This window comes from Cyprinodon variegatus, unplaced genomic scaffold (genome assembly GCF_000732505.1).
Source record: "Cyprinodon variegatus isolate N-32 unplaced genomic scaffold, C_variegatus-1.0 Scaffold207, whole genome shotgun sequence".
In the NCBI taxonomy this organism is placed as follows: Eukaryota; Metazoa; Chordata; class Actinopteri; order Cyprinodontiformes; family Cyprinodontidae; genus Cyprinodon; species Cyprinodon variegatus.
Window position 1 is genome coordinate 286,289 of NW_015150660.1, and position 27,346 is coordinate 313,634.

Below are 27,346 nucleotides of genomic sequence, written 5' to 3' on the forward strand. Positions count from 1 at the left end.
ATCAGACTCATATTCTGACTAGAATTGAGTAGGACTACGTCAGGCTAGGAGACAGAAGTGATCATGGGGAAAACATCTCACAGACATATTTAGTCTTTTTGAAGTTGTTTGATGCTTATTTTATTTGTAGGGCTCTGTATGGACTAGAGCTGAAACAATTAATCAGATTAATCGTGAATAATTGATTATTGAAATAATGGTAAACTAATTTAGTAATCGATTAATCATTAAATGGAGCATAGAGACATGAAACATGGCTTTAGATGACAGAACAACCCACTTAGAGCAGTAATTATGGCAAAATTGTAAAAATAAATATATAAACATTTTGCAGGATAAAAATAAACTTTTTGTCTGTCGATACGCTCTATCCAGAATTCCTCATTTGGAAAAGTTTTAGTTTCATCTGCTTTTATTTCATAAAAAAAATTTCTATTAGAAATCTTTTGCTGTCTGAATATTAATCGGTTAATCGATAAAATAATCAACAACCAAACAGATTTGCAAAATATTTATTAGTTGCAGTGTGGACCCAGCTGACATCAGAACCAAGGAAAATATGAAATGAAGCTTGGAAGGCAACTCGTTCTAATGTGTTTATGAAGGAACTGTTTTGTGAAAAGAAAAAAAAACTTTTTTAGAAAAATCATTCTAGATTTCTACCCATTTTGCTTAAATATGAAAAGAAAATGTATTTGCTCTTTTTTTGTGCATCTTATCGTACAGAAAGCATCAATAAAAATCACTGCGCAAGTGCTGCCAGCAGGATTTAGGTTTGAACTTTGACTTAACTATTTGTCATAGCTCAATATTTATGTTAAGATATGTTGTTAAATTGACACCAACTCATCTGTAATATAAGGTAGTGCTATATTTGTTTGGTTTTTTTGGTCACACATAGTTTTTTTACATGAAGATCATAAAATTCAATTTTTTCAAGAAAACTTATTTTCTTTATCTCAAATGTTTCTACAAAGCTTGTGGCTGCTGTGTTTCTTTAACTACAACATTTTCTCATCTGCCGACAGATTTTACAACCTAATTTGTGGATCTCTGATCTTCCTGCAGTAGTAGAGTAAGGATAGCATAGTAGAGATATATGCCATACAAAACACATTTTAATCTAAAAAATAAATCACAGAAAAAAAATACATTCCTTTTCATTCCACCTCAAAATTACACACCAGTTTGTGTTGGTCTGTCACATACAAATACAATGAAACAAACTGAAAAATATTAAGGGATATGGATCCTTTCACACGTTACTGTAATGAAATGCAGTCTCATTAGCATAAAAGGCTAGGTAAAAATAGCTTCTTTTCAGGGGAGGAAGAAAAAGAAGCTTTAGAAAGAACAGAGAAACAGCAAGGACAGGCAGATCTAGAGGGGAATGGGAAATGACAAGAAAGTGACATCAAGCCAAAGGAGAAAAACACAGCAAGTAATGTGCGAATGTTCGCTTTGACAAATGGCAAAAGGAGAAAGAACACAAATACAGTAGTCTTCATTTCAGCACAATGGACAGCTCCTGTTCTCTCTGCAGACAGTAGCACTAATGGGAAGAAGTTTCAAAACAAACACTTCAATGACAGGGTTTCAGAACTCCTTCAGACCATCAGTGTTTTCCAGAAGGAAAGGTTTAACAGATAAATATAACAAATGTAAAAATAAATATAAAAGAGAAGAACGTGGTATGAACACAGCTGAAACAGCAATTCTTTATTTTCTGGAAATATCAGCTCTGGAAAAATGATTCCAGGTCAAAACCACAATCATGTGCATACACACTGAAGGGATTGAGGACTCCAGCCAAGTGATCACAAAGCTGACTTCATCCCAAGAGCAGTTGAAAATGTCTGCCACCTGATTGGCCAAAGAGGCTTAGTAACGGATCGAGCAATAAGCCTCGTCACATGCTATTGGGCCACAAACAAAAAAACATATTTGCCCTTTTGTGTAACAGAGGAACCACATGATGCACTCTGACACATACCCACACACACTTGTCTGGTTTACTATTCTGGTGGGAACTTTCCATTGACTTGCATTCATTTTTAGGTGAGCTATAAAGACTAACCGTGACACTTACCGTAAACCTAACCATTACAGGTTCATACCTAACCCTAATCTCAATTCACACCTTAGTCCTAAACCTAACACCTAAGCCTAAAACAGCATTTGTATCCATAGGAACCAGATATTTGTCCCAACTAGAGCATTTGGTCTAGTGCTTTGGCATATGTAAAATGGTCTCAATGATGTAAAAAAAGACACTTACACACACTTAAAAGGGATTTTTTCCCAGTTTTTAAATCAACTGACAGCATAGTATTACAATAGAACAAACAGCAATACTTGGTAATGCAACTGAAATTTTGGTTCCATTGTTGTTTTTTTAGTCAAACTTATGTTTTAATCAGTTCATTTGAATTAAGTTATCTCTATAGCCACATTTCACAGAAAAATGCAATCAAGACAATTTGTGGCAAAAGAAACAGATTCCATTCAGTTCAATGATTCACATATATTCAAAACTAATTCTTGTTATCAAACAATGCAGTCAAGTTCTGTTCCGTTTTTTGTTTAATAACTTAAAAGGTTACAATGAAAACCCAGATGATCGCCTTGGTTAGCAGAAATCTCGAAATTTATATGGGGATGTAGTGACATTGTACTATTGTTTCTAATAGGTCACTGATTTCTGAGCATCGCTAATGAACATCCACTAAGCGAGATTGGAAAAGGAAAGCCTCTCTTTTACAGGAGGGAACCTCCAGTGGTGGCCTGACTGAGAAGACCAAGAATTCACACCAAAAAACAAACACAGCAGTAAGACAGTTTTTAAGTTCGTAGCATGAAGCAACCACTTCAGCTAACTACAGCAAAGCTTAATAGAGAGTATGATTTTTCTCTCTACAAAATGTTGTAATGTTTTTCAAAACAATTTTGTCAATGACTTTAATAAGATTTTTTCCATGCTATTTTCAAAGATATTAGGTCTTTTCAGCTTAAAAAAAATAGCTCACAATATGGAGAAAATATAAGAGAAAAACCTCTTTTGAAAATATATTGTTTAAAACTGTCCCTTTCTTGATTGGCAAAGAATTAGACAAGATCTGCATAAACATAGGCGTTAACTTCCTTTATGGAAGTTTGTACTTGATTTAGATGTGAGAACGTGTTTTTCTATAACATTTTTTTTAAGTTTAGTGTGCATGCATGCCAATTTGCTGTGAGACAACAACATTTTACTACTGAGGGACACAGCAAAGATAATTAGGTTCTGCCATATGCTAAACAAGCATAAATCTAAAGATAAATGAAATAATTTAATTTTAAAGTGATATCACTTTATTCAGGTACAGCTCAAACTGTACGATGAACCGCAAGGGTTTAAAAGTTCACAGCTCACGATGCATGTTCTTACACTGTACGGCCCGAAGCTCTGACGCAATCTAACTGCTTACACTGCACGTCCAAAACCCACATGTCACACTCAGCACCAAAAGACGGCGCTGGTCAGACTCGTCAGTCTGGAAGAAGAACTCCCTTGTTTGGACATGCGTAGCCTCTGAGGATCTGGTAAATCCGCTCGTAGACACTCTTAAAACTGCTTTAACAGATGGATTTACCAACAAACACCTTATAGGTGCCGACTAAATTTCAACCATTATTGAATCTCTCCCGACCTTACGATACCAGATTGGGATGTGGTCATGAGAGGCTAATTGCCCCCCGTTACCCCCTGTATACCGCACGATGCAAGAAGCACAATGAGGCTGAAACTCGAAGCAATCTGAAAAATTCTATGGCTAGAGAATCGGCCCAAAAAGGGAAAAAAATCGGGGAGTGTATGCCTAGCTTTAGAGGTTTCTCTGCTTCAACACAGCTGATTCTGATTATTGCAGTTCAGTAAAAGCCTCTTAATCAGCTATCATGGAAACCAGCTGAGCTAAAGCAGGAAACCTCTAAACTTGCAGGACAGAGGCCCTCGAGGACCGACTTTGGACTAGCCTGAGTAGTCCATACTTTAGGCAGCCGTACTGTACAATTTCTGTCAATCTGGTCATTTTAAAAGGTACTGACTGACTGAAACATACAACTGTAATTTTATACGAGAAAGAACCAAGTTACGGACTCGACAAACGACAAAGCTAGGTACAAAAATTTGATTCATTTATAGAAAGCAATGTTACAAAACAAGATGGCATGCTGTTGAGCAGTTTTTAAAAATATTTACAGCATAAAAAATTTTGTCGGAGTGTGAAAACAATATTAACAGATGATATTCCATACAGAGACACTGTGCTTTACAGAGGATCAACAACAAGCTTTGGCAGAAAACTGGAAGGTTAACTGGATTACAAAAAGCTGCTTCAATTTATTCCTTCGACCTTTTAGCCTCTATTTGCCACGAACCACACCAGAAATGGTGTGAGACATTTTTCAGCCATTAGCACAAAAAATGCAGAGAAACATGTGTGACCATTAATAAGGCTTTTGGGACTAATTGCTAATCATATCTAAATCTCTCACCATTATGTTTAAGATTTAGTACCTTCTAAAGTTTTTTAACACACCATCTTGCAGTACTGTGTGATAGAGGACAGTTAACAAGAAGAGAGATTTGTTACCCGCAGGGTTCAACTGACATTTTTATTTCAAAATCCAACACTTTTCCAGCTGGTTTTCTATTCTTTTTTTATGCCAAAGTTCGAGAAGAAAATATTCATCTAGTTTGGATAAAGGGCTATTTTACAGTTTTTTGGCATTTGGACAAATGGACAAATCTCTAATACCAGAAGATCTGCACAGGATTATCCTAGATTTAGATTCTATAATCCACAATTTATGATCTGCAGCGTCCAACAGAAATAAAAATAAAAAAAATATGATTTACATTACTAAACTGAACCTGATTCGAAACCCAAAATGCTAAATTATTTTATTTTATTTAAGAATTTTGTTCTTTGCATGTATGATATAGAATAAGAAAAAAACATTTAAATCAAATTTCAATCTTTTCCATTTTTTTTCACATAAATCATAGGACGCCTTTTTTTGGCGGCTGTATTATCGTCTCACCATTCCTAGCAAAAGACACTGTATTACCATAGATCTCAGAGATCTCCGGGTTGCTAGATTGTGAATATAGCCATACAGTTATCAATATAATGCTGAATGTATTAGTACTGAAAGTGGTAAGGCAAACACTGAGGTAGGGCTACCTAATATGACCTGAAATCAACATGATAAATTAGGCAGTTTTACCTCAATAACAATAAATGTAAGATAAATGCTCCGGTTCCTCTATCAGAAATAAAGGCATTTGCAGGAAATGCAACTGATCTATTTATAATTTATTTATTGAATAAATCACATAACGTTTTATTTTCAATTAAATATTAAAGTCTTGAACCCATTCAGGTTGGAACATTCAACAATGTCTCTTTGAAGAGGGGAAAAATGTTACCTCTCTTGGAAACATTTTTGTTCAAAGCTAATAGAGCCTTTTGCCCAACTTTGAAGTCAACAGCGTGGCTGTGCTGTAGGTGGTAGGATGTGTTACTTTGGGTAGTCCCAGCAGTTTTCAGACAAACTTCGCATTTCGTGTTCTTTTGCTCAACATCTATGGCGTAATTTTGGTGCCACCAAAATGACTGTAAAGTGAGAACAATGTGCATTGTTTAAACTCGCACATCCTTATTTAAAACTGGTCTGCTGTGCACTCAACTCTGACAACCCACTCTTGATTTCTTCTCTGTACGCTCAGCTTCATTTCTGATCTCACTCAGCTCCACAAGATTAACTGATGTAATTTCCTTTACATCTGTTAGACGCATCTTAAAGGTATAGTGGAGGATGTTCTTTTTCTGGGTGGATCATCAAAATAAGTGGTCCTCCTAATTGTCAATCATTCTAGTGATATGTCTATGTAAGGACGTCCTACGTGTTCGTCCCCTTTTAACTTACCAGTGGTTATTCTGACATAGTGGAAAAATGGCAAAAGGAAAGTAAGCTTGTAAGAGCGATGCAAACAGCAACTTTTAAACAGAGCATGCACGAGGGGAAATGGTCTCCTGCATGCTCTTGCACGCATTTAATAGGCGTTCCCTTTCAGGAGTGGGTACAGGGTTGCGCATGTGTTTTTTTTTTGTTTTTTTTTGTTTAAGTGGAGAGCAGGTCTTTTTGTTAAAATCCTCCATTATACCTGTAACTGGGCTCATTCGCCATTCTCTTTGTTTACGTTTCTGACTGGATTGGTGGAGTCACGTGATTGGACACACGCTGCCATGTCTTGAAGGGGAAGGAAATACCAGCCACCAGCGCAAACAGGCAAAGCAGCAGAATTAAGTTTATTTCTTTTACCTACATGGGAAAATAATCCACGATTACCGTAGTGAATGATGCCAACAGTGATAATCTGGTTTATTGGCCAGGCCTTCACTGACGTAAAGGTTTATTCTACTGCGTTAACCAATAAAATTTACACTTTAAACAACACTTAAGAAAATATCGGTAGCCACAGAGATCTAAAAAACAAACAATGTTAGAACTGTTTTACCATCAATTCAACCAACCAGGTTTAAAGGAAATATAAAAGTAACAGTAGCATTCAGGAACAGCTACACTTTACTGTACTTGTTTAAAAGCTGGACCATAGCGGAACCGAAACCCTTCTGATTTATGTGAAGAGGGAGAGAGTTATCATTAAAAAGCACTTAAATCACCAGGGCACAAACAGGCTGGGGAGAGGGGAAAGACAGAGAGAAAACATCTGAAGTGGTGAGAATCAGAGTGAGAGAAAAAATAAAGAACAAAGAGGAAAACCAAGAGGATATCAGCCAGGCAGCATGAAAGGGAGCTTGTGATTGAGAGCTCACCCTTAGAGGGACAGCAGGAAACAAATGAGACATGCAGGAGTACTGTATTCTCTGCCACAGAGAGCAGGGAACAGCATTAAAGGAAAATGTGAAATGTATGTAGTAGGAATGGAGGGATTGGGGGGAGTTAGCTGGTGTCTCTTGGTACATTTCAGAGGAAAAACCACAAGTATGAATTATTTTGAGAATACCCTAAACCAAAGCTCCTAAAAATCACTGGAAGCAACCAAAATACTGAAACATGAATTATGATCACAACAATAACTGACAGAATATTTAATTTTAATGAATAAGAACTGTTAAATGTTTACCTTGTTCTTTCGAAAGGCTTTTCTAAATCATTCAGAAAGAAAACCACTGGTTGAAAAAAAAATAAAAATCTATAGTTTTTAGCTCCACTGGGGTGACTGGAGATAAATTGTCTTTTTCCGGTCATTGAATTCGCTATGTGGTAAAAACAACATTACCCAGGATGCTGTTGTCACTGATGGAAGAATAAAAGTTAGCCTTTTTCATTACGGAGTTGGTTAAAAGAAAGGCTGAGGAACCCCTAAATAACTAAAGTTAAACAGTATTTTTAGAGACATCTGCTGTTTATCCAGGCTCTTGTTTAAACAGGGAGCGATGCTTCAGCAGGTAAGAGAAAAACAGAACATATTACAATAAAGTTATTTGATTTCATCCTTTCCTGTCTGTCAAAAACATGCATTTGTGAATATTGTCAGGATATTACAAAGCTCAGATTTATGGTGATTGTACCAAATTTATCACTAATTTAAGATGTTAAAATCAGGGTTTCTAATCAATTTCCATTTCAATACTAAATATATTGTTAGACCAACACTTCTTGATTCTGGCCATGTTTATCAAAGTTTGTTCATTTGAGTAAAATACAGTGTCCTTGTTTGTTTTCAAAACCATTATTTTCTCCATATTAAAAAGAATCAATGCTAATATTGAATATGCTGTTCGGTTGTGTGGTAAAGGGTTAATTTACATTCAAATCTTCCCTATGGATTTGCAAACCCAAGAGAAATTATCCTGCATTAGATGAAAAGAAGCAAGTTCAAAAAATATTAAAAAAACCTACACACTGACAAGAATTGTTTATGCCCTTGACTTAAACAAAGACAAATCTACAACGGTCACAGATTTAACTCAAGTTTGACAAAAGCAATGATAAATAAAATTGATATGAAAATCCATAAATAAAAGTCATGCATTTTTTTTCAACCATGTTACAACAGAATGATTTAAGAAAATATACTGGGCGTGCAGGTGGCGCAGTGGTTAGCACGCACAACCCATGTACGGAGAAATTAGTCGGTCCTTTGCCGCATGTCTCTCCTTCTCTCTCATACCCCCTTTCCTGTCAGCAAATAATGGTACCCTTAGAAAAGACTGAAAGTAATGTGACCAAAGGGACATGGAAAATTAAGGTGTGTCAACTACTTAGCATCACATGTGTCTACAATCTTGTAATCAGTCAGTGGGCTTAGATATAGGGCTAGATATAGATATAGGGAGGAGAGTTTTGTGTCAGAGGTCATGGATGAGTCTCCTCCGTCATACATCTTTTATCTAGAGTCCAAGCAGCTCTATCAGTGGGTGAAGATTCCGCCATGCGGTATTTGGACATGCAGTGAGCAGGAAGATAGCATCAGAGCATTAGGCCATACAGTGTACGAACATACATCCTGAGCTGTGAACTTTTAAACCTTTTGGTTTTGTTGTACAGTTTGAGCTGTAGCTTACTACAATGACTAAAAGTATCATACAGTGTATGCACAGCTTTTTATGCGAGATGAAAAACGAGGACACCATTGTTAAAAGCAAATCATAAAAAAGCCAAACTGGAATTTGCCAGACGACATGTTGACAAGCCACAAAGCTTCTGGGATAATGTCCTGTTGATAGAGGAGACAAAAACTGAACTTTGTGGCAAAACACATCAGCTCTACGTTCACACAAGGAAGAAGGCACCTTTCAAACCTGAGACAACTGGAGCAGTTTGCTCATGGGGAGTGGGCCAAAATACCTGATGAGAGGAGCAGAAGTCTCTAACAGTTAAAAGGATTGTTTCATTGCAGCGACTGCCTGAAAGGGTATGCATTGAAATATTAAGTTAATTGTAACTTCATGTTTTTTCAGGCCTGTTTCATGAATTTATTTCTGTTGAATTTATTTCTTTGTTTTCATATTATTTTATATATTATTACTTTTGTTGGATTCAAGTTATTTCTGTAACCATTGTGGGTTTTTTTTCTTTTAGGAAGGAGTATCAACACAATTTAATTCAAGTACTGTATGTAAGCCTCAATGCTATGTTCAATCTTATGTTTCATTTAAGTTGCTGCAAGACCATTTCTGTTGCTTTTCTGTAAGTAACTATGAGATAAAAAAAAAAACAACCTAGGAGTTGGACCTAGAAGTTTAGAAAGATTTTTTTTTTCTTGAGAGTTAGCGTTAAGAGCGGATCTAGAAACTCCCTTTTAATCTTATATAGACTGTATAAATAAGCAAATGATGTTCAACAATAGCTTTTTTTCCAACACCTTTTTACACTTTCCCATACACTATGTCAACAGGATGCAGACTGAGAGAACTGTTCTATTTCTGAAATTATTATTTTTCATTCTAATAATTCTAGAAGAATATATCTATAATGCTGTTAATTATAGCTTAAAAGAAAAAATTGATTATCAACCCCCACCCCCCACCCCCAGCATCATTGGTATCATTAGCCAAAGCTTTACAAAACATGAGCTTTGAGAACCTGGTCAGTATAGTGATTTTGATCTTTAATGAGCATCAAAACCATCAAGGCCTCCTTGTAACAACATGTGGGAGGAAGGAATGTAGCCTTGGTGTTTTCCCCCCATAACACATTTCACTGCTTGTCTCCAGATTTAATTCAGTTAAGCTCTTTTAGGAGAAATAAAAAAAAAACAAAAGTATTTAGAGGATTCCTTTAACTGTAGTGGATACCAAAAGTTAGAAGTCCCTCATTCTGAACAATAATGTTGATTAATGTTGATTTGTTCTGTTGGTGCTGGAAAAAATCCAAAAGAATGACGCCTCTCTTCCATATCTCTAGCTTTATTTCCTCTTAAATGCTACATCTATCCTCTCAAAAACCACCAAGATAGGTTTAACTTGTTTCTCCCTTGCTGCCTACCATTCACTCTTAAACAATGTCAAGGTTTTTCACTAACTGAGTGTGTTTCCATCTATCTGAGTGATGAGGCAGGTGTAGTCTAGCTGATTCTGAGGCTGGAGGTCTCCAGATAAGCCCTGCAGACCTGAATCAAGCCAAGCTGGTGGCAATTCAGGACCACTAATCTGTTTGTTTTCTCTGTTTGAGAGACACACTCGCACATGCATCTGCTTCCCTCCGTGCCCGATCCGCTGTCCAATGAAACAATGGAGGGAGCCGTTTCACTGAGGCACAGTTGATGGAGGATAAGAGAGGCAGCAAGCAGCTCCAACGAGTCGCAGTAATCCATCATCATGAGACAGGGTCAAAAAAGAAACACACAAATCTGTGTGCAGACACAGGGACACACACGGAATAAGGCTGAAGGGTTTACTGAACGGGGCTGATTTACTGTACAAGGACCACACACAGAGACCTAACAGGATAGACACATGATATCAGGAAGGAGAACCACAGATTGCAGGAAACTGGAAAAAAAAAACTTCATATTGATGCAAAAGTGGTTTATATTAACCAATCTGATTTAAATGGTCAACCTGTTTTTTAAAACATTATACTAAGAAATAAAATGTCCCCTCTAGGTTTATGCATGCAAATGACTAATTATGGTCATGTTCACGCCACATATTCATAACAGCAAATACTTTTAACTGCAGCTTTCAAGGTCATTTGTTTTTATATAAAGCTACCACCAAGCAAGCATTTCCAGTAAGGCAGAGACAACAGCTCTGACAGAGTTATGCATATTCTGTAAAATGATGCATTTGATTTAAAATGACGGGGTGTTTAAGGTCTGTTGGTTATTAATGTTTTTAACAATCTGTGTCTGTGTCATTTAACATCACAATAATGATTATTTTTTTTCCCTCTATTACATTTCTTTGCTTTATTTACATTTTTTGCATTAGTGCAAATTTAGACCACAGAGACTTTTAAAATAAAAAACAGTATTGGCTAAATGCATAAAAAAGCACGTTTTCTTACTTGTTAAATGAAATGTTCAGAAAGAAGATCACGACAACAGATGATCAAGAAGTTAAAACCTCAAGGGTTCAAATAAAAAGCAGTCAATGTGATATTTGATTTTGGTTATATAGATTAGAGCCATAATTTCAGGGGAAAGAATTAACTTGATTTTAGAACCTGGTGAGTACTTGATCCTAAAAAGACTTGAATCTGTACTTCGAAAGACTTGTGCTGTCAGCTGGAAAAGATTTGAGGATTGACATGGATTTGAAACAAAAAAAACATCACTTGACTCCAAAAAAAACTTAAATCTTGACAAGGAAAAACAAAATAATTGAGAATCTCTGCTTTATATATAAAAAGATTTTCTAAAAAGCTGAAGTTTATCAAAATCTAACCGAGAAAAAGAAAAAAAATAATAATTTTTTTCTGCCTTTTCCCCTTCTTTCTTTAAACCCATCTCATACTTCATCTCTTGTTTAGATTTGTCTGGATGCCAGAACAGAGGAAGCGCTTCACACTCCTGTCGTTGAGATAAAACAGACAGAGCTGGAAAAATGTGGCAGTCAGATGTTTGCTTAAAAAAAATGAACCTTGAAGAGAATCATCTAGAGCTGCAGCTGTGATGAAAGGATATAACAGTAGGCTTCTTTTTACACAATCTATATAAAAGTCTAATCATAAGGTTGCCTTGTTACAAGCCTTAGACTTCACTTATTCCACACAAGGGAAAAACTAATATATATACATTTATTTTAACTTTTTTTTCTTTCAACGGAGTCTGCTTTGAAGATAATTTGAAAAAGGGAAACTCTAGTCCCCAGATGAAGATGATGTCAAATGTCAAACTCCCTTGCAAAAAACAATTTTAGAAGAAAAGGTCATTCCAACACAAAGTCCATTCTCAAATATCACTGCTCTTTGTCAGCTTGCACATGTAGCCTTGAGAGCTCACGGTCTCTTCCCTGGGAAGGCCAGAAATTTGGAACAAATAACTCCAGTGGTGCAAGAAGAGAAGAGCAGGTTCTAAAAAATAGAACCAGCTTAAAATGATCAAACTCTTCCTGATACAGGTTTCTAAGCTGGAACTCCATTAGGTCTGCTCTCCTACACCATGCCAGATTAATCCTCAAATTAATCCAACACGTATTTTTATCACTTAGCACCAGTAAGGTAGAACAGATCTATTGCATATAAATGACCCATAGATTAAACCACCCTGCATACGTATACTCCAGACAGTAGTGTCATTAAAGTAAGATTTAGGCAGGTTCAGAAAGAAATGTAATGCTAGTAATAGCGAGGAGTGGGTTGAGAGGAGTCTGAGAAGTACCACTATAAGCCGAAATTACTGCAAGGTACATTACTTCAACAAGTCAGAATGTTGCAGAAAGAACAAGAATAAAATAGGGGAATGTGCTACAAGCTTCAGATAGAGATTTGATTGGTGTGTTAGATAGCTCCTTAGATGTTTGGGTTTTTTGCATTTTATATTTAATATACATATTTTTGTCATTCGTCATATTTTTTTAAGGGAATGATTATATGGAAATACTCCTCGAAAATTATACTAGAAATAAGGATTTATTCACTTGCATTTGTCTTCTATTTTGTATTTATTTGGAGGTATTTTAAGTTTCTATTTTAATTTAAGTGACATTAGGAACCAAAATATTCTCATTATGTTTTTATAGAATTGTGCTTTAAAAAAAGAATTGAATAGATTGTTAGTTTCTTTATATATATATATATATATATATATATATATATATATATATATATATATATATACACATTAAGTTTACGTTGTGTATATCCATCCATCCATTGTCTGTCATGCTTATCAAAAGCGGGGTTGTGAGGGGAGCTGGTACCTATCTCCAACTGTCTACGGGCGAGAGGCGAGGTACACTCTGGACAGGTCGCCAGTCCATTGCAGGGCAACACAGACACAAACAACCATTCTCACACACACTCACACCCAAGGAAAATTTAGAGAAGCATATTAACCTAACAGTCATGTCTTTGGACTGTGGGAGGAAGCAGGAGTACCCGGAGAAAACCCACGCATGCACAGGGAGAACATGCAAACTCCATGCAGAAACACTCAGGGCTGGGAATCAAACCAGGAACCTTCTTGTTGCAAGTGAGCAGCCCAATGTTGTTAATTTCTAAAACCAATGGGATTTGCCAGCACCTAAGGAAAAAAAGTAAGGTGCATCGGTGCAACCACAGCAAAAAGTTAGATTAGATCCCTGAGTAGAGCAGCAGAATTTGAAAGCCAAAATCATCTGAAGCATAAGCCCAATGAACAGGGGTGTGGGAAACATTGATTTGGCGATATATTGTGGTATTTGGCTGCCCAATATAATATCAATCATTCAGTTCCTCATATTCTATTTTCCATCCATCCATTTTCTTCTGCTTATCCGGGGCCGGGTCGCGGAGGCAGCAGTCTGAGGAAAGATGCCCAAGATTCCCGATCCACACACACTTCCTCCAGCTGCTCTTGGGGGGACCCCGAGGTGACACCAGGCCAGCTCAGAGGCATAGTCCCTTTAATTCCTAATACTGATTTTATTTTTTTTTATTTTTTTTTTACCTAGAACAATGAGGGAGAATGGGCTACCTCTGCACTGCCACTCTAGTAGAAGGTGCATGGAGCCATTTTGCTGTGCAGCGCAGCAGCATTTCTGTAGAGGACGCAGTCACAGTAGAAGGTGTGCTGGACTTCACAGTCTGCATCCTCCAAAGACCCGGTCTATCTAGAATGGATCCTTTTAGGTTGGTCAAAATAAGAAGACAGGAAGAGTTTTGGGTGTGGATTCAAACAGGTCCAGCCTTCCGCGGCTTTCACCCTTTCATATGGTTCCTTAACTACACAGATATTGGAATCTGAGCTTAAATGTCCAATAAAGCCATTTGAACAGATAAACCCTTTCAATAAACCAAACATTAACCACCACATACGTGACTCAATAACCATTTGAAAAACTATTTTCATTAGTTTCAGACGGAATTATTCTCATACTTGCATTATATTAAACTGCACATACAATATTCACCACTGTTAGATGGCAGAGCACAGAGCAAACGGCTTGCTTGGACTTGCAATCAATCACAAGATACCCAAGGCTAGGAAGGATACACTATACCCGTCCTTCAACAAGGAAAACAAGAATGCTGCATTTGTCGGCCACATAACACGGAGTCTTCCAGTCCGGCGTAATCAACCAACAAATCTAGCCCTCAAAGGACGCAGCCCCTGAATTCGAACTCAGCATGGGACTGAAATCCCAAACACAAACATGCAGCCATGTGAGCACCACAGCTCATGTGTAAAAAACATGTACAGTACCAATACCACAACAACTAAAGAACTGTGACTCACAAGCCACAACAATGACCAAATAATGACATTACCCAATATTAAAGGGATGCTCTGCAGGTGCAGAAATGTTGGGAACACTACTTTCAGTTTTTAACACACATCAAAACATATAATAATGATAAATTTTATTTATAAGTGCTTTTTCAAATTTTGGAGAAATTTGAAGATGATGTAGAAAGAAAGATGGACTGAACCAGTTTTATGTCCCTCCTCTAACAGTTCAACCCTGGATATAACTCAACCTGTAATCTGAAACATCACAATAATCAACATTGAGAATATGAATAGAATATGAAGTCTTCACAGAAGCAACAATGCAACCATGCACTGATATTGTCTGGATGAGTCTATGTGGTCCTCATACATTTGATGCACTACGGTGCATTCAAGTTCATAGATGTATATCGAAACAACTCCAACATTTTCTCCCACTATTAATTGCTTAGACAGTGACATTTAGCATTTGCTCAAGATCAGCCTTGACCATTTTTTTTATCGTTTTATAACTGGATAAACGGAAACAGTCGGTTTTATTCTGCCATTTCATGATGGCAACCATAAGAAATTCTGATTCAACCTTAAGTTAAAAATGTTTGCTTGCTTGTCAAAAGTGGGCCACTGCTACAGACATTGTTAGGTGAAAAAAAAGACTTTTTTTTTACTCAGAAATAATAAATTTTTTAATGGATTATTTCTCATCTTGTCAACTTTTTGTTGAATTTAGAGACAATCCACTCGTCTTTTCTGGTCTTTTCCCAACCCTGGTCCCCCTCCCCCCATCCACAAGTTGTTTTTACTGTTTAGCCCAAAGAATAAAAGAAATTTGTCAGTTTTTGCTTTTGAAAGTCCATCCATCCATCCATTTTCTTACACGCTTATCCCAAGTGGGGCCGCGAGGGGTGCTGGTGCCCATCTCTAGCTGTCTACATGCGAGAGGCGGGGCACACCCTGGACAGGTCGCCAGTCCATCGCAGGGCAACTTTTGAAAGTAAAACGACAAAAGACCTTCCAGTGTACGAAAGACTTTCAAATTGTTGTTGACAACAGTTTAGATCCAACTGCAACAGAGAATGATATAGTTTGATATCTTTACATCAGGCATCTCTAATTTTTTAAACATGTTTGTTTAAGTTCTTCTGATATCCATCTGGGCTATTTCTGAAAATGTGTACCCTGGTCTAACTCTAGCTTTTTCAATCTGCTGATGTGGGTTTATTACAATAACATTGCTCTCTGCCATCCCTACTTAAGATCTTTTTACCAATGGCAGCAAGAAGTCCTGATTTATTTTTCTCCCCATGCAGAGAACAGAAGGAAGGACGGAGACGGTGGAAATGTTCGATATAGAGTGTGGATGTCCTAACCAGCCTGATGTAGTCTTAAAAGACTAGTTACAACCACGGACAGTGTTTTCCAGGCTGCAGGGGATCCATGAGAAGCGCAGGAAATTTCCGGATGTTTAATGTGGAATTCTAAAGTTCCCCAGGTACAAACACACACACACACACACCCCTCCACACACACACGCTACAAAGTTGGCTATAATCAACCTTCGGCCACTGCAGCACACAGCATGATGAATAGCTACCATAGTCAGTTATACTTCCAGTACAGCAGATGTGTGATGTATGTGTGTGCAGAGCCAAGGGAGGAAGGCAAAGTAGGCCAGCATGAATATAAAATCACCCCTGCCAGGCAATGATGTGGGCTACAAGAAGGAGAAGAGCAGTGTGTGCTTTTTTTTTTCTTTCCTCTTTTCTGGATGCTTAAATATGAGTAGAATTGTGCTGCCAGAAAAAAATGCAAAGATGAAAGTGGATGACAGGGAACTAAAGCCATGGTTTCAAAAGAATGCTCATTTAGAAACAGGCTCAGCCCTGAAAATAAAAATAACAATCAACTGATTCCAACAAAGTGGGTTGTTAGAGTTTGAATATTTCTGCTGGTTAGGGGAGCCAGACAGGAAGACACACAGAAAGACACACCCAGAGCCACAGCAGCGTCTTAGTGCTGGTTTGCATCCAAATACTGTGTGAAGGTGCCATACAGACACGGCTTATCCAATGTGAAAATCACAACAACCCAATGCACACTTTCCAAAAAACACACACTCGCACACATAAAAGAGCCAGACACAATGGCATGAAGCAGACAGTCATTGACGATGACAACAGAGAGGAAGACAGCAGAGATAATAGGAAGGCAGGAGAGCATTAATATATATATATATATATATATCATTTGTTTTTGTTTTTTTATCTTAAAAAGGATTTTTAAGCAGCATCAGAACTATAAATCTACTTTTTTTTAAACAATAAAAATCAACACATTTTCATTGTTTGCTCCATCCAGTAGTTTGTTCTAGTAGTTAACCAATGTGTGCAAGAAAAGAGGTGCAAATAACTTTTCATATTTTAAAATTTAAAATACATTTATTCATCAACATGTATTCAGGATAAAACCTAGTTTTTGTGTGTTTTTTTAAAATGAAAAAGAATAGCAGATCTGGATGTTGAATACATTTATAGATTTAAAAAAATTAAATGGTATACCTAAGTAGAGTGGAACCACAGCATTTTTCAGCCTCACTATTGGATCCACTTCCATCAGAAAAACAAAAAAAACAAAAATCCAGGAACATTAACATCAAAAAAGAAGATTCAGATACAGTTTTCTTTCCCACAGCTGTGAAGGTAATCGTCCCCTGCAGGCAGACACCAAACAACCCTGCTGGAAATCAACTAAACCTCCTGCCAATTTCATAGACCGTTGAGCAGAACCTCTATCTTCTGTAAATACTAAATACTACATGCCATATTTATCTACATATGCTTTTTTGTTTTTACTTTTTGTGCAATCTCCTCTAAAGATGCTCCCACTTTGGTTTTTTGTCCTTTTTTATTTCCTGTCTGTAAACTAGATGTGCATTTTGATGCGGCTTATCAGCAAATTTTCAATTATTGCGAAACAATCACTGCACAATAAGACCCTGATTTCTGACTGATGATATTGAGATAACCTCATACCAGCCAGTGATTAACTTCCAATGCATTAATAACGAGATTTTAATGTCAGAATTTAACTGGATAATGCTTTATTTTAGTTCTGCAACTAACGATTAGTTTGCTAATCGATTAATTGGTCTATTATTTTTTGATTAATCAAGATATAATCGGATAGCGAAAAGTCCTTAAAGAATTTTTTATTAAATTAAACCAGGTGAATCTAAAACTTTTCCACTTGAGGACTTCTGGATAGAGTGTATTGACAAATGAAAACATTTTGTTTTATCTTAAATGCAAAATTTTTCTTTTTTTTAACAATCATGGTATAATTACTGCTCTAAGTGGGTTGCTCTGCCAGCTAAAGGCATGTTTCAGAGTCTCTATACTCCAGTTAACAATAAATCAATTACTAAATTAGTTGACAAGTGTTTCAATAATCGATTAATTACAATTAATCTTATTAGTCGTTTCAGACCTGCGTTATTTAAATAAATACTGATAACCCAGTTCGACAGGGAACCTCTAAAAGATATAGCAAGCAGTAAAAAGTACATTTACGGTTTTAGATCTGATTAAATGTATATTTTCACAGATTCAAAATTGTTTCTACGTGGAAGGAAATGGATTATGTTTATCAAGTTAGGTTTAAAGAGCTTAAAATCATACATTGGTTATCCAAATAATAAGGATGACCCATTTTAACTGCTGCAAACCACAGTTTCCACAGTTCTGAAACTGTTCTCTAAATAATGTTTCATCTTCTCCCTTTTCTGTTTTCAATGCCACACTCCCCAGGTACAGAAACATCACTACACAGAAGTGATTGCAGGTTCCACGGTTCCATCAGCAGGCTTTCTGTAAATGTGGGAACCGAGGATGTGCATAGAGACGAGAAACCAGAGGTGATGACTTTGCAGAGACCTCCATTACCTCCCCATAATAGGGATCATTCACCAGCGGCTTCACCCGGCTCCAGTCCGGGAGCGAGGGACCAGATTACGCTCAGCAGTGAGCAGGACATATGTGTGCTTTGAGGGGATCAAGGAACAGAGAAAGGTAACAAAAGGTGACACCCGGCAAGGATAGGATACTACATTTTGCGTTCTTTTCCCCACTTCCAGACTGGAAGCCTCACTTAAAATCTCACACGGCTTATCCTCGGAAACAAATCCGACCATCTGGATATGGAAGCTAACAAGAGGATGAGGAGGAATTTAGAGGAGCAGAGCAGAATTTAGGCGCTTTAGGACATAAAGAAGTACGCCCGGCGTCTCACGTGCACAGATATTAAAGAATTTAACAGGGAGAAAAAAAAAAAGATTTCAACAACAGCAATCAGGATTCCACCTTCAGATAAATTATTTTGCTGTGAGAGCAGATCAAAACAAGCTGCTAATAAGAGGATTTGGGAGTGACAGGGTGTGCAGTTTAAGGGACAACTTGAGATTTCTGTTGTTAATTGGGTTCTTTAGTAGGTATTAGTGGGAAGATATGCTTCTTGATTTGGCCAACAAGCCTCAGGGTTTTTTTTTAACTGCAACTGCAGAGATTGGTTTCACACATGCATGCTGTGCTAAAGAGCTAGCTGCTTACCATCCTGCATGACAGGTAAGTGATGATGAGGGGAAAAAGGTCCAATTATAACTCAGCATGTCAAGGTTTCACTAATGTGCTTTGTGATTTGTTTAGTAACCGTGTGCACCGTCTCCATGAGACTCCTGCTGTATTTCACTCCCCTGTCCCCAGGAGCAGAGGAAGGGTAACCAGTGATACCTACGGTGTGATGAGGCTCTGCAGGGGGCCCCCGAGCTCATCAGACCCCCATGGAACATCATGCAGCTGGACCTATGCCACACTTCAGATGAAAATAGCTCTTGGAGGGGGGGCAGTCGACTTTTGAATATTCTTTCTGAATCCTCCTCATCCTTTCCCTTCCAAAGATTAACAGACTTCTTCTCCTTATTGCTTTCGACAGTTAAGATAAGAACCCCCACATGCGTCCTCCTTGTTCCTCCATCTATCACACAGTTGGGCTCTCGCTCCGCATGGCTCACACAGGGGTCAGGACAGCCCGGCTGTGTGATAGATAGCAGTCATTCATGACCTTGCAGCAGAAGCCACACCCTCTGTCCTCCATTTCTATATAGATAGATGCGCGTGTGGAAGTGAAAGGAAGAAAATGGGACAGCCTGTTTAAGCAGTCCAAGTAGCAGGTCAGTCTGTGATAAAACATTTCCTGTTGCTTCATGCATCTGGAGCAGCACTGCTTTCTCTGTTTTATAATGTTAGCAAATCCTTCCGCAAAGATGCTCCAGTTTCATATTAATGGAGATGTAGGATGAATACTTTAAATGCGCATTGTATAGAGAGGTATTTTCCATCGTTTAATTTCCCTATTATCTTATCTTAATGACTTAGATGTTCTGTTTGCAGTCAAGATGGCCTGAAGGTCAAGTTTGCGTCTTTCTTTCATCTTGATAGAGTAGTCATTCTGCTAGTTGATAAAAATCAAGTCAGACCATAGCAGAAATGTAACTGATTTAAAGATCAAAGTTAGGGCTGTCCCAATCCGATATTAATATCAGATATTGGTCCAACATTAGCCAAAAAACGAATATTGGATTATATCAGCCTGCACGTAATATCTCCGATATTGGCAGGCTGTAACTTATTGGTTAATATTACATGGGTCAGTTGTTGTTGAATATTTTTCATCGCTTGATAAAGGCTTTTCTAAGATTCTACAGTATATAATAAGTACTAAAAGCATGAAGCTTTAGTGCTAATTAATGCATCGTTTCAATATCAGTATGAGTCAATTCCTAAAGCTGCAATATTGGCATCATATCAGAAATTAAACAGTTGTACCAGGACACATAACAGAATAAAATATGCACACAAAAAAACTAAACAATACTTTCTAACAAGAAATCCAAACCTAAAAAGTTCAAATTTAAAGAGATAAAATCAGGAAAACCAATCAAAGTTTTCCAAATACTCAAATGTAAGCAACAGCAGGCGCTTGTTGGTTACGTGGTCAAAGTCTACTGATGTTTTTGTCAGTTAAAGTTTTAAAATTGCTGCAGTATTGAGTGTCTTTCTGGACCCTTTTTGCACTTACAGAAAAAAAATAGAGTAGTGTAGTATAATGCTGCTGCTGACTGCTCACCAGCAGGCTGAAAGGAGCTAGCAACACTTTTCCCTGGAAAGGTTTCAGGAAAAAACGTCAGCCATCAGTAGAAAAACAAAAAAGTAGATTTAGACTTTTGTGATATTTTTCAGAACCCAGTTTGATTTTTTCCAATTTGGATTAAAATCTCAGTCTGGATCATTAGGAACAAAAATTTCATTAACAAAAAAAAAAATCATTTTAAAATGATCAAGCTGAAAGCTTCTCTTCCTCAACTGGAAAATAACAACATTAATCCTAGATGTACTTTGTATGACAAATAAAGCTTTAAAGTGTGTCGTGTGCTAATAAGATCAAACTTGAAGTCAATTATGAGTTAATTATGAAATTTTAAAAGTACATATTCACAGTACTGTGTACCTTTAACATAATCTGGGCAAAATCTGTGAGATAAACACTCTGACACAAACTTAGTACAAAAATTAGCTCTAAAAATAAAAAAATAAAACACTAAGCGGGAATAAAAAGGATTTGTTTCAATGGCATAAAGGATTTCACAATGCAGCAAATCATAATTCGATCAAAGATTTAAGGCTATTAGTGGAACGCTCATCTGCTCAGCTAACCAGACGCACCATGACGCACTGTTTCCCCCTGCGTGGACATTGGAGGAGATTAGAAGCGCCGCAGGAAATAGGCGTCTCATGCTTTAAGTCCGCAGCCACAGGGCAAACCTGAAAGACACTTTGATTGCACTCAGTTCTGCGGAGTTGTTTAGACCACCCTGGCGTGCCTGCCTTAGAACAGATATTAAAAATGGCTGACAGGTTCCTTTGAAATCCCGCAGGTTATACCTCAGCAAAGCAAAGTGTCACACATTGCTCAGCACATGACAAAAACCCAAGGAGATGTCTTCATTGGAGACCCTGCCTTCCTCCTTTTTTCATTTCACTTTTTTATTTATTGAGCTAATTTGGTGAGTCAGTGTGTTCCAGGCTCTGATTTATCTGTCAACGCTGACTAGTGGCCGTGGACTGAAGACCTTTGTGATATTACAGCGTGAGGACAAGGATAATGAAAAGCTTGCTGCCAGAGATTCAGTGGGACTTCTAAATGGGCTAAGGTAGAGACAGAGAGTGCAAGCGCACATTTATCTATCCCAAAAAAAAATATCTGTCATGAGTCAATTTCTATCCAAAAAAAACTTTTGCTTTTGATCCAAAAAAAGCAGCCCAGCAAGATAAATCTGCCTATAAATAAGCACACCTGGTGCTGTTTTTCGAAAGGCGCCCAGACTGACAAGGCCGACTGTAGATGCATCTGAAATATGTCCCAAGTCTTCACATAAAGAAAAAAAAAACATGACAGCGTGCTTCAGATAGAGAAGTCACACATGCCAACCCTTTTGTCAACAGACACATTGCTGCTCAGCTGGCTTCCTTCTGTAACAACAGGAAGCATCACAACATGTCAAGGAACGAAAGGCTTTGAGCTGAAGCGACTGACCATTATCTAGCCAGTGAGCAGGATAAATGGGAATGTATTCCAAAGGGATGACACAAACAGTAAATTGGTCCATCACTACACCACCAAGAACTGTGTCCTCTAAACTGTCATCTTAATTGAAGGCTTTCGCCTCGAACAAGAACTACCGAGTCATCAATTTAATATCTCTGTGTCAACAGAAATAAAAATATTCGTTCTTAAGGTTGAAAATAGAAAGGTGCTGATTATTTCTATGCAAAACAACTCAAGGAATCTTTAAAAAATGAAAGACCTGCTTTTCATTCATCTCACAGCTGCTTTACTTGACTCCTTGTTCAGGACTCAAAGATAGAAAAGAAACAGATTCCTGAAATCTGCACCAAATGATTTAGTTCTTTTGCACAAAACCAAACAGTTGGTAAAATAAGAATTTTGTAGCATGTATAAGTGTAATAAATCACTTAATCTTGATATCAAAATGCAATAACTTCAGTTGTTAAAGTGAAGCTGCTCTCAGAATGAGATTTCTGATTGATAATTTGAAATGAAAGTAAGAGAGAATTGATTTTTCTGCCCACCCTGTTGTGGTAATCGGGCTAACTGGTTGACAACACTCGACTGTAAACATAGTGAAGGAGCTCCTGATGGCTCTATTAGCATTTGAAGCTTTCTACTATATGAGCATCATGCATGAGACAAATGAAACTCTATGGCAAACCCGACTAAAATCAACATGGCTTCAGAGTAGGACAACATTTTTCAAACTGGCATGAGTGCACATAATCATAACAGAAAGTTTTTTCTAGTTCTGGATCAAAAGCAGACCTTCTGGTTTGGTTTACTTTCATGTTATACTATTTGAAAGTGGACAACAACTTCTAACAAAGCCATGCTGCTAACAATTGCTGCTCTAAATGGACAGAAATGAGGAAGCCAAGACCGAGCATAGAGCTGGAAAATAAGAGCCGATCATTGAAAGCGCGTTTTAGGATATTTTATTTCTAGTTTTGGAACCCTATTGGATATTGGGAACATCAAGCTAGAGTAGATCCGCAGCATGCTGATAGCTGCGTTGCTAAGCAACAAATAGCAGATCAGGTAGGATTTTGATACTTCATTCACTATTATGGTGGCTTTTTAAGCTCAAAGAGATGCATGGTTTCTGCAGATGGGTCAGATTAAGGCCAGTTTGTATTCAGACCAAAACAACCTCAGAAAGTGGGTCTCGGTCTAGTTGTTCGTATGTTTGAACTGAGGATTGTTGGGTGTATTCACACAAAAGGTCCAGACCAAGGGGGAAAAAAACTCTGGTCTGTTTAAAGCTGACCAAACTTGGTAGCTGCGGATAAACCCCTAATTTATGTGTTTATACCTTAGCAATATAATATAACTCCTTGTGCTGCACTGAAATTAAAGCTAATAATAATAAAGTCTGAATAAACAAACACTGTTCTTAATATTTCCTTTTATGTAAGATCTCTTACTACACAAAATACTGGGTCTTTTTGCCTTACTGTTGTTTCAGATCAATCTAAGTAAAGCCAAAATTGTCTTTCCTGTAAGCATGAAAAATATTGTATTCCCTTTGCAAACTGACTAACAGTGCAGAGCAATAGGTGAGGGAGGGAATGCACCGCTTTAAAACATACAGTAAGAAAACTGTGTTCTCTAAGGCACATTCTTTGTAATTTTATTAACACATCACCATAAGAGGCATTTAGTAGTAAGGGTAAGCTTTTAAAATGATCTGTATAGCCAGTCCTATAGTGATAGATAAAGCACCAAGATAACAGGCTATTTTACTTAGACTGGACACATCTGTGCTGAATTGCTTTTATCTTTTACAAAACAAAAATGTTTCAAAAATAAAAAGCTGATCGGGAATCAGGACACCTTTCTTCTACCTGTGAAACACAAACATGGCATTTCAGTATTTATTTTTTGGGAATAAGGTCCACCATAAATTAATATAAACTGTCAAACTATGATTAGATCATTCTACACTGATTTTATTTATCTATTTTTTGTATAGTTTGATTGATGCTTGATTAATGATGTATTGACACTACTGTATTTCTGTCTTTTCTCAAAATTATTTAAAAAATATTGTTCAAATCTCATCTCACATTTCTTGTACAACAAATGGAGGATGTGTTCTTAGTTAACTGAATATATCACTACATCACTTGTAGATATTATTGTGTTTTTTGGAAGAATACTAAAAAAGTAAGAATTATGTGTAATGGCCTTAAAATCCCCCAACAGAATTCAGCTTAATAAGGTGATAATTGGGATATTTAACAATAAACTACTGGATCTTTTCACCCATCTGTTCCTAAACCAAACCTCATCATTGTCACTGCAAAACAATGCAGCTTTAGTGGTGCACATCGTCTAATCAATCTTTCTCGCTAGTTTTTTTTTTCTTCTTTGTGCATTGCTGATACTAATATATATACCAGAGAAACAAATGAAAAATAAAAAGCAGTGATGGTAGGAGTTGGCAGAGCAATCTAGAAGTGGAAAACAACACAACGAGGTCCAGCTTCAGGATGCAAGCAGCCTAAGAGTAGCGTTGCCAGGACAACAGCAATGCCTTGTTGATGATGATAGCTGAGCAGCTTGTAGTCAGAATTCGACAAACACTGTTTTTATACACACACACATATATATATAGTGTTTGCATTGCATCTTTATATATAAAGATGCAATGCAAATGCGATTTTCAAGATGGAAATCAAATTAAGATCCCCTCATTTGGCAATAGTGTGATTTACATCAAACAGTATGCACCTTCTGATTGGTATAACTGACAAACCAGCTGCTCACCCTAAACACAGTGGGATCTGATCAATACAGCCACGGTGAGCAGAGAATGAGGCTGCTATGGTCTCCCACATCGACAGGAAAAATGGATCAGCTTTTGGGTCACTGTGGACTCATTGTACCAGCAGCATGACCACTGAGGTTTCCTGCCTCTGCACCTCTTTGTTTCAAGTCTTTTAATTAAAGAACTGGGCAACAGAATTCCCTAACAGGCTTAGCTATTGGCAGCCCTGCAACCAGGACCGATTGTTCAATTCAGGATTTAGCCACTAAAGCTTTGTGTGACCAACACATAGAGCTTTAATTCGTCGGGGTGTCAGGCCCCTTGTGTGTGTTACATCAGAGCAGAATTGGCGATTAAACACACCGGCCTAAAAGTGGAAGGCAAAAAAAAAAGACAGGTGTTTGCTTTAAAATACTTTAGAGTGTCTTTCAGCTGAATGCTCTGATGAGCTTTCACTGATCTGATGTGGACCAATCCAGAATCCCTTCCTCTTCCACTGCATCAGCTGGTGATTTCTGAGCACATAGCCACTGCAGCATCCTACCTCCTCCTCCTCCTCCTCCTACTCCATCTCTCCTCTCCTCCCCCACTCTCCTTCAACCCCTCTCCACCTGCTTTTAAATGCATGGCGCTTCCCTGCCAAGCCAAACCAGCCTGTGCATACAGCATCACTGCTCTCCGTTCCTTCCAGAAGGAGACGAGATTGGAGTGAGCAGGCGAAAAAGCTCCTCTGCTGCAATAAGCAGCAGATTGAGAGATAAGAGGCAACCTGAATGAAGATGGTTTAAAGCATCCAGTGGAAGAACAAAATACATAAATAAATAATAAAAAAACAGGCCATTGGCAACACAAACACCCTCCCCACCAAAAAAAAAAGTTACTCTCCAGCATTGTAAATTTTAAAAACATGCATCTTTCAACACTTTTACAAGAGAATCTATACAGATCAGAGACTCTAACATGTACATTTATGCATCAACATAGAGGAGGTTAAAAACAACATACAGAAATCCAGTTTCTACATAAAGCTCAGCATGAACTGTTTCATAACAATCCACACTAGTCATCTCTGTAGCCCCCCCTCTGGATTAAATCCTCTCTGATGTGTTGTGTCAGGCAGGCCCAGCATTACCAACCTCCAAAGAGTAAAGATGGAAGGAGGAGGAAGAGGGGGTGGTTGCAACCTATATCAACTCCATAAATAACAGTAATGTGAGGCACAGTAATATAAAGCACTAAACGCTTCCAAGCTACCAATACATCACTCCCTTTGCGCACAGGATGCAGGGCCCTGCCTGCCTGCCTGCAACAATAGGGCCTGTACTGATTTTTTTTTTTCTTTCCTCATAAACGAATATGAATATAACGGGGGATAGCATAATGCTAAGTCGGGCCTTTTGTCCGATGCTGCTAAATGAGCGCACAGAGGTGACACATCATGCATGCATGCGTAATTTTGCACCAATTAAAAAAAAGCCGTTTGGATCAGGCTGATGCATCACAGATCGGGGTCAAGAGAAGAGTCCAGCACCTTCTCCTTCTGCACAGATCTGTGCATTTCTTTGCATCCAATAACAATCAGGTTATTTAGTCAACAATGGCTGGTGATTAGACATCCCTCCAAGCCCTGGTGGAGTCACATGTTTCCATCTGCCTCTATGGGGATACAGCCTCGTTTATTCCGCCATCTAAAGCATTTTTGTTTGCAGTTATTTCCTAATAATCAACCGTTTGCATCCTTTGAACAAATAAATGACATCATCGCTTGAAAGCCACACAACATAAGGGATGGGAGGGGAGGAGGGGGGGTGAAAGAAGCTTCGTAAATAAAACATTTGGGGCGCAGTGGTTCTATGGCTTCCTCTGTCTGTTTTCCCCCCAGCGGCATCCACTCACCAGGTTCAGCACCGTCTCCACGATGTCCCGATTGCTAACCTCCCCGACCTGGATCAGGCCCACCAGCACGGCGAATTTCATCTGGATATTCCGAATCGGAACCGCGGGGTTGATCACCCCGGCCGGGAGAACCATAGAGCCCGCCGCAGACACCATCTTCTCCCCGCTGGAGCCGGAGCCAGCGCCCGCGGCGACCTGCTGCTGCTGCTGCGGCGGAGGCTGAGCGGAGGAGCCCGCCGGGGGAAGAGGGAGCGGGGGCTGCGAGTCTTGGTCTGTGTCCGCAGAGCCCGGTGGTGCTGAAACCGGCTTCTCGCTCGACATTTCCCCTTGGAAAACAGGGAGGAGAGGAGCGGTCGCCGCTGTCTCTCACACCTGCTTTACAAGCTCGGGCGTCTGCTGCTGCAAAAAACCATCCACTGAGGAGTAAATACAAGAAAAAAATAAATAAAATAAAAAACAAGAGAGGCAATATTAAAAAAATATCCTCTAAATTCACGTTATCCACCTGAAAATATATAGGGATGCATAAGGCTAGAGGAAAA

At 38.1% G+C, this 27,346-nt stretch overlaps 1 protein-coding gene across 3 annotated transcripts in view; it reads right to left on the bottom strand.

Moving 5' to 3' along the window:
• Positions 1–27,125, bottom strand: part of LOC107088131 (neurobeachin-like) — a 142,538-nt gene extending 115,413 nt beyond the window's left edge. For all 3 annotated transcript variants that reach the window (XM_015380081.1, XM_015380080.1, XM_015380079.1), the window contains exon 1: positions 26,805–27,125. In XM_015380081.1, coding sequence (XP_015235567.1) covers positions 26,805–27,125 — 321 coding nt within the window. The remainder of the gene's footprint in view (positions 1–26,804) is intronic.
• Positions 27,126–27,346: the final 221 nt, after the last annotated feature.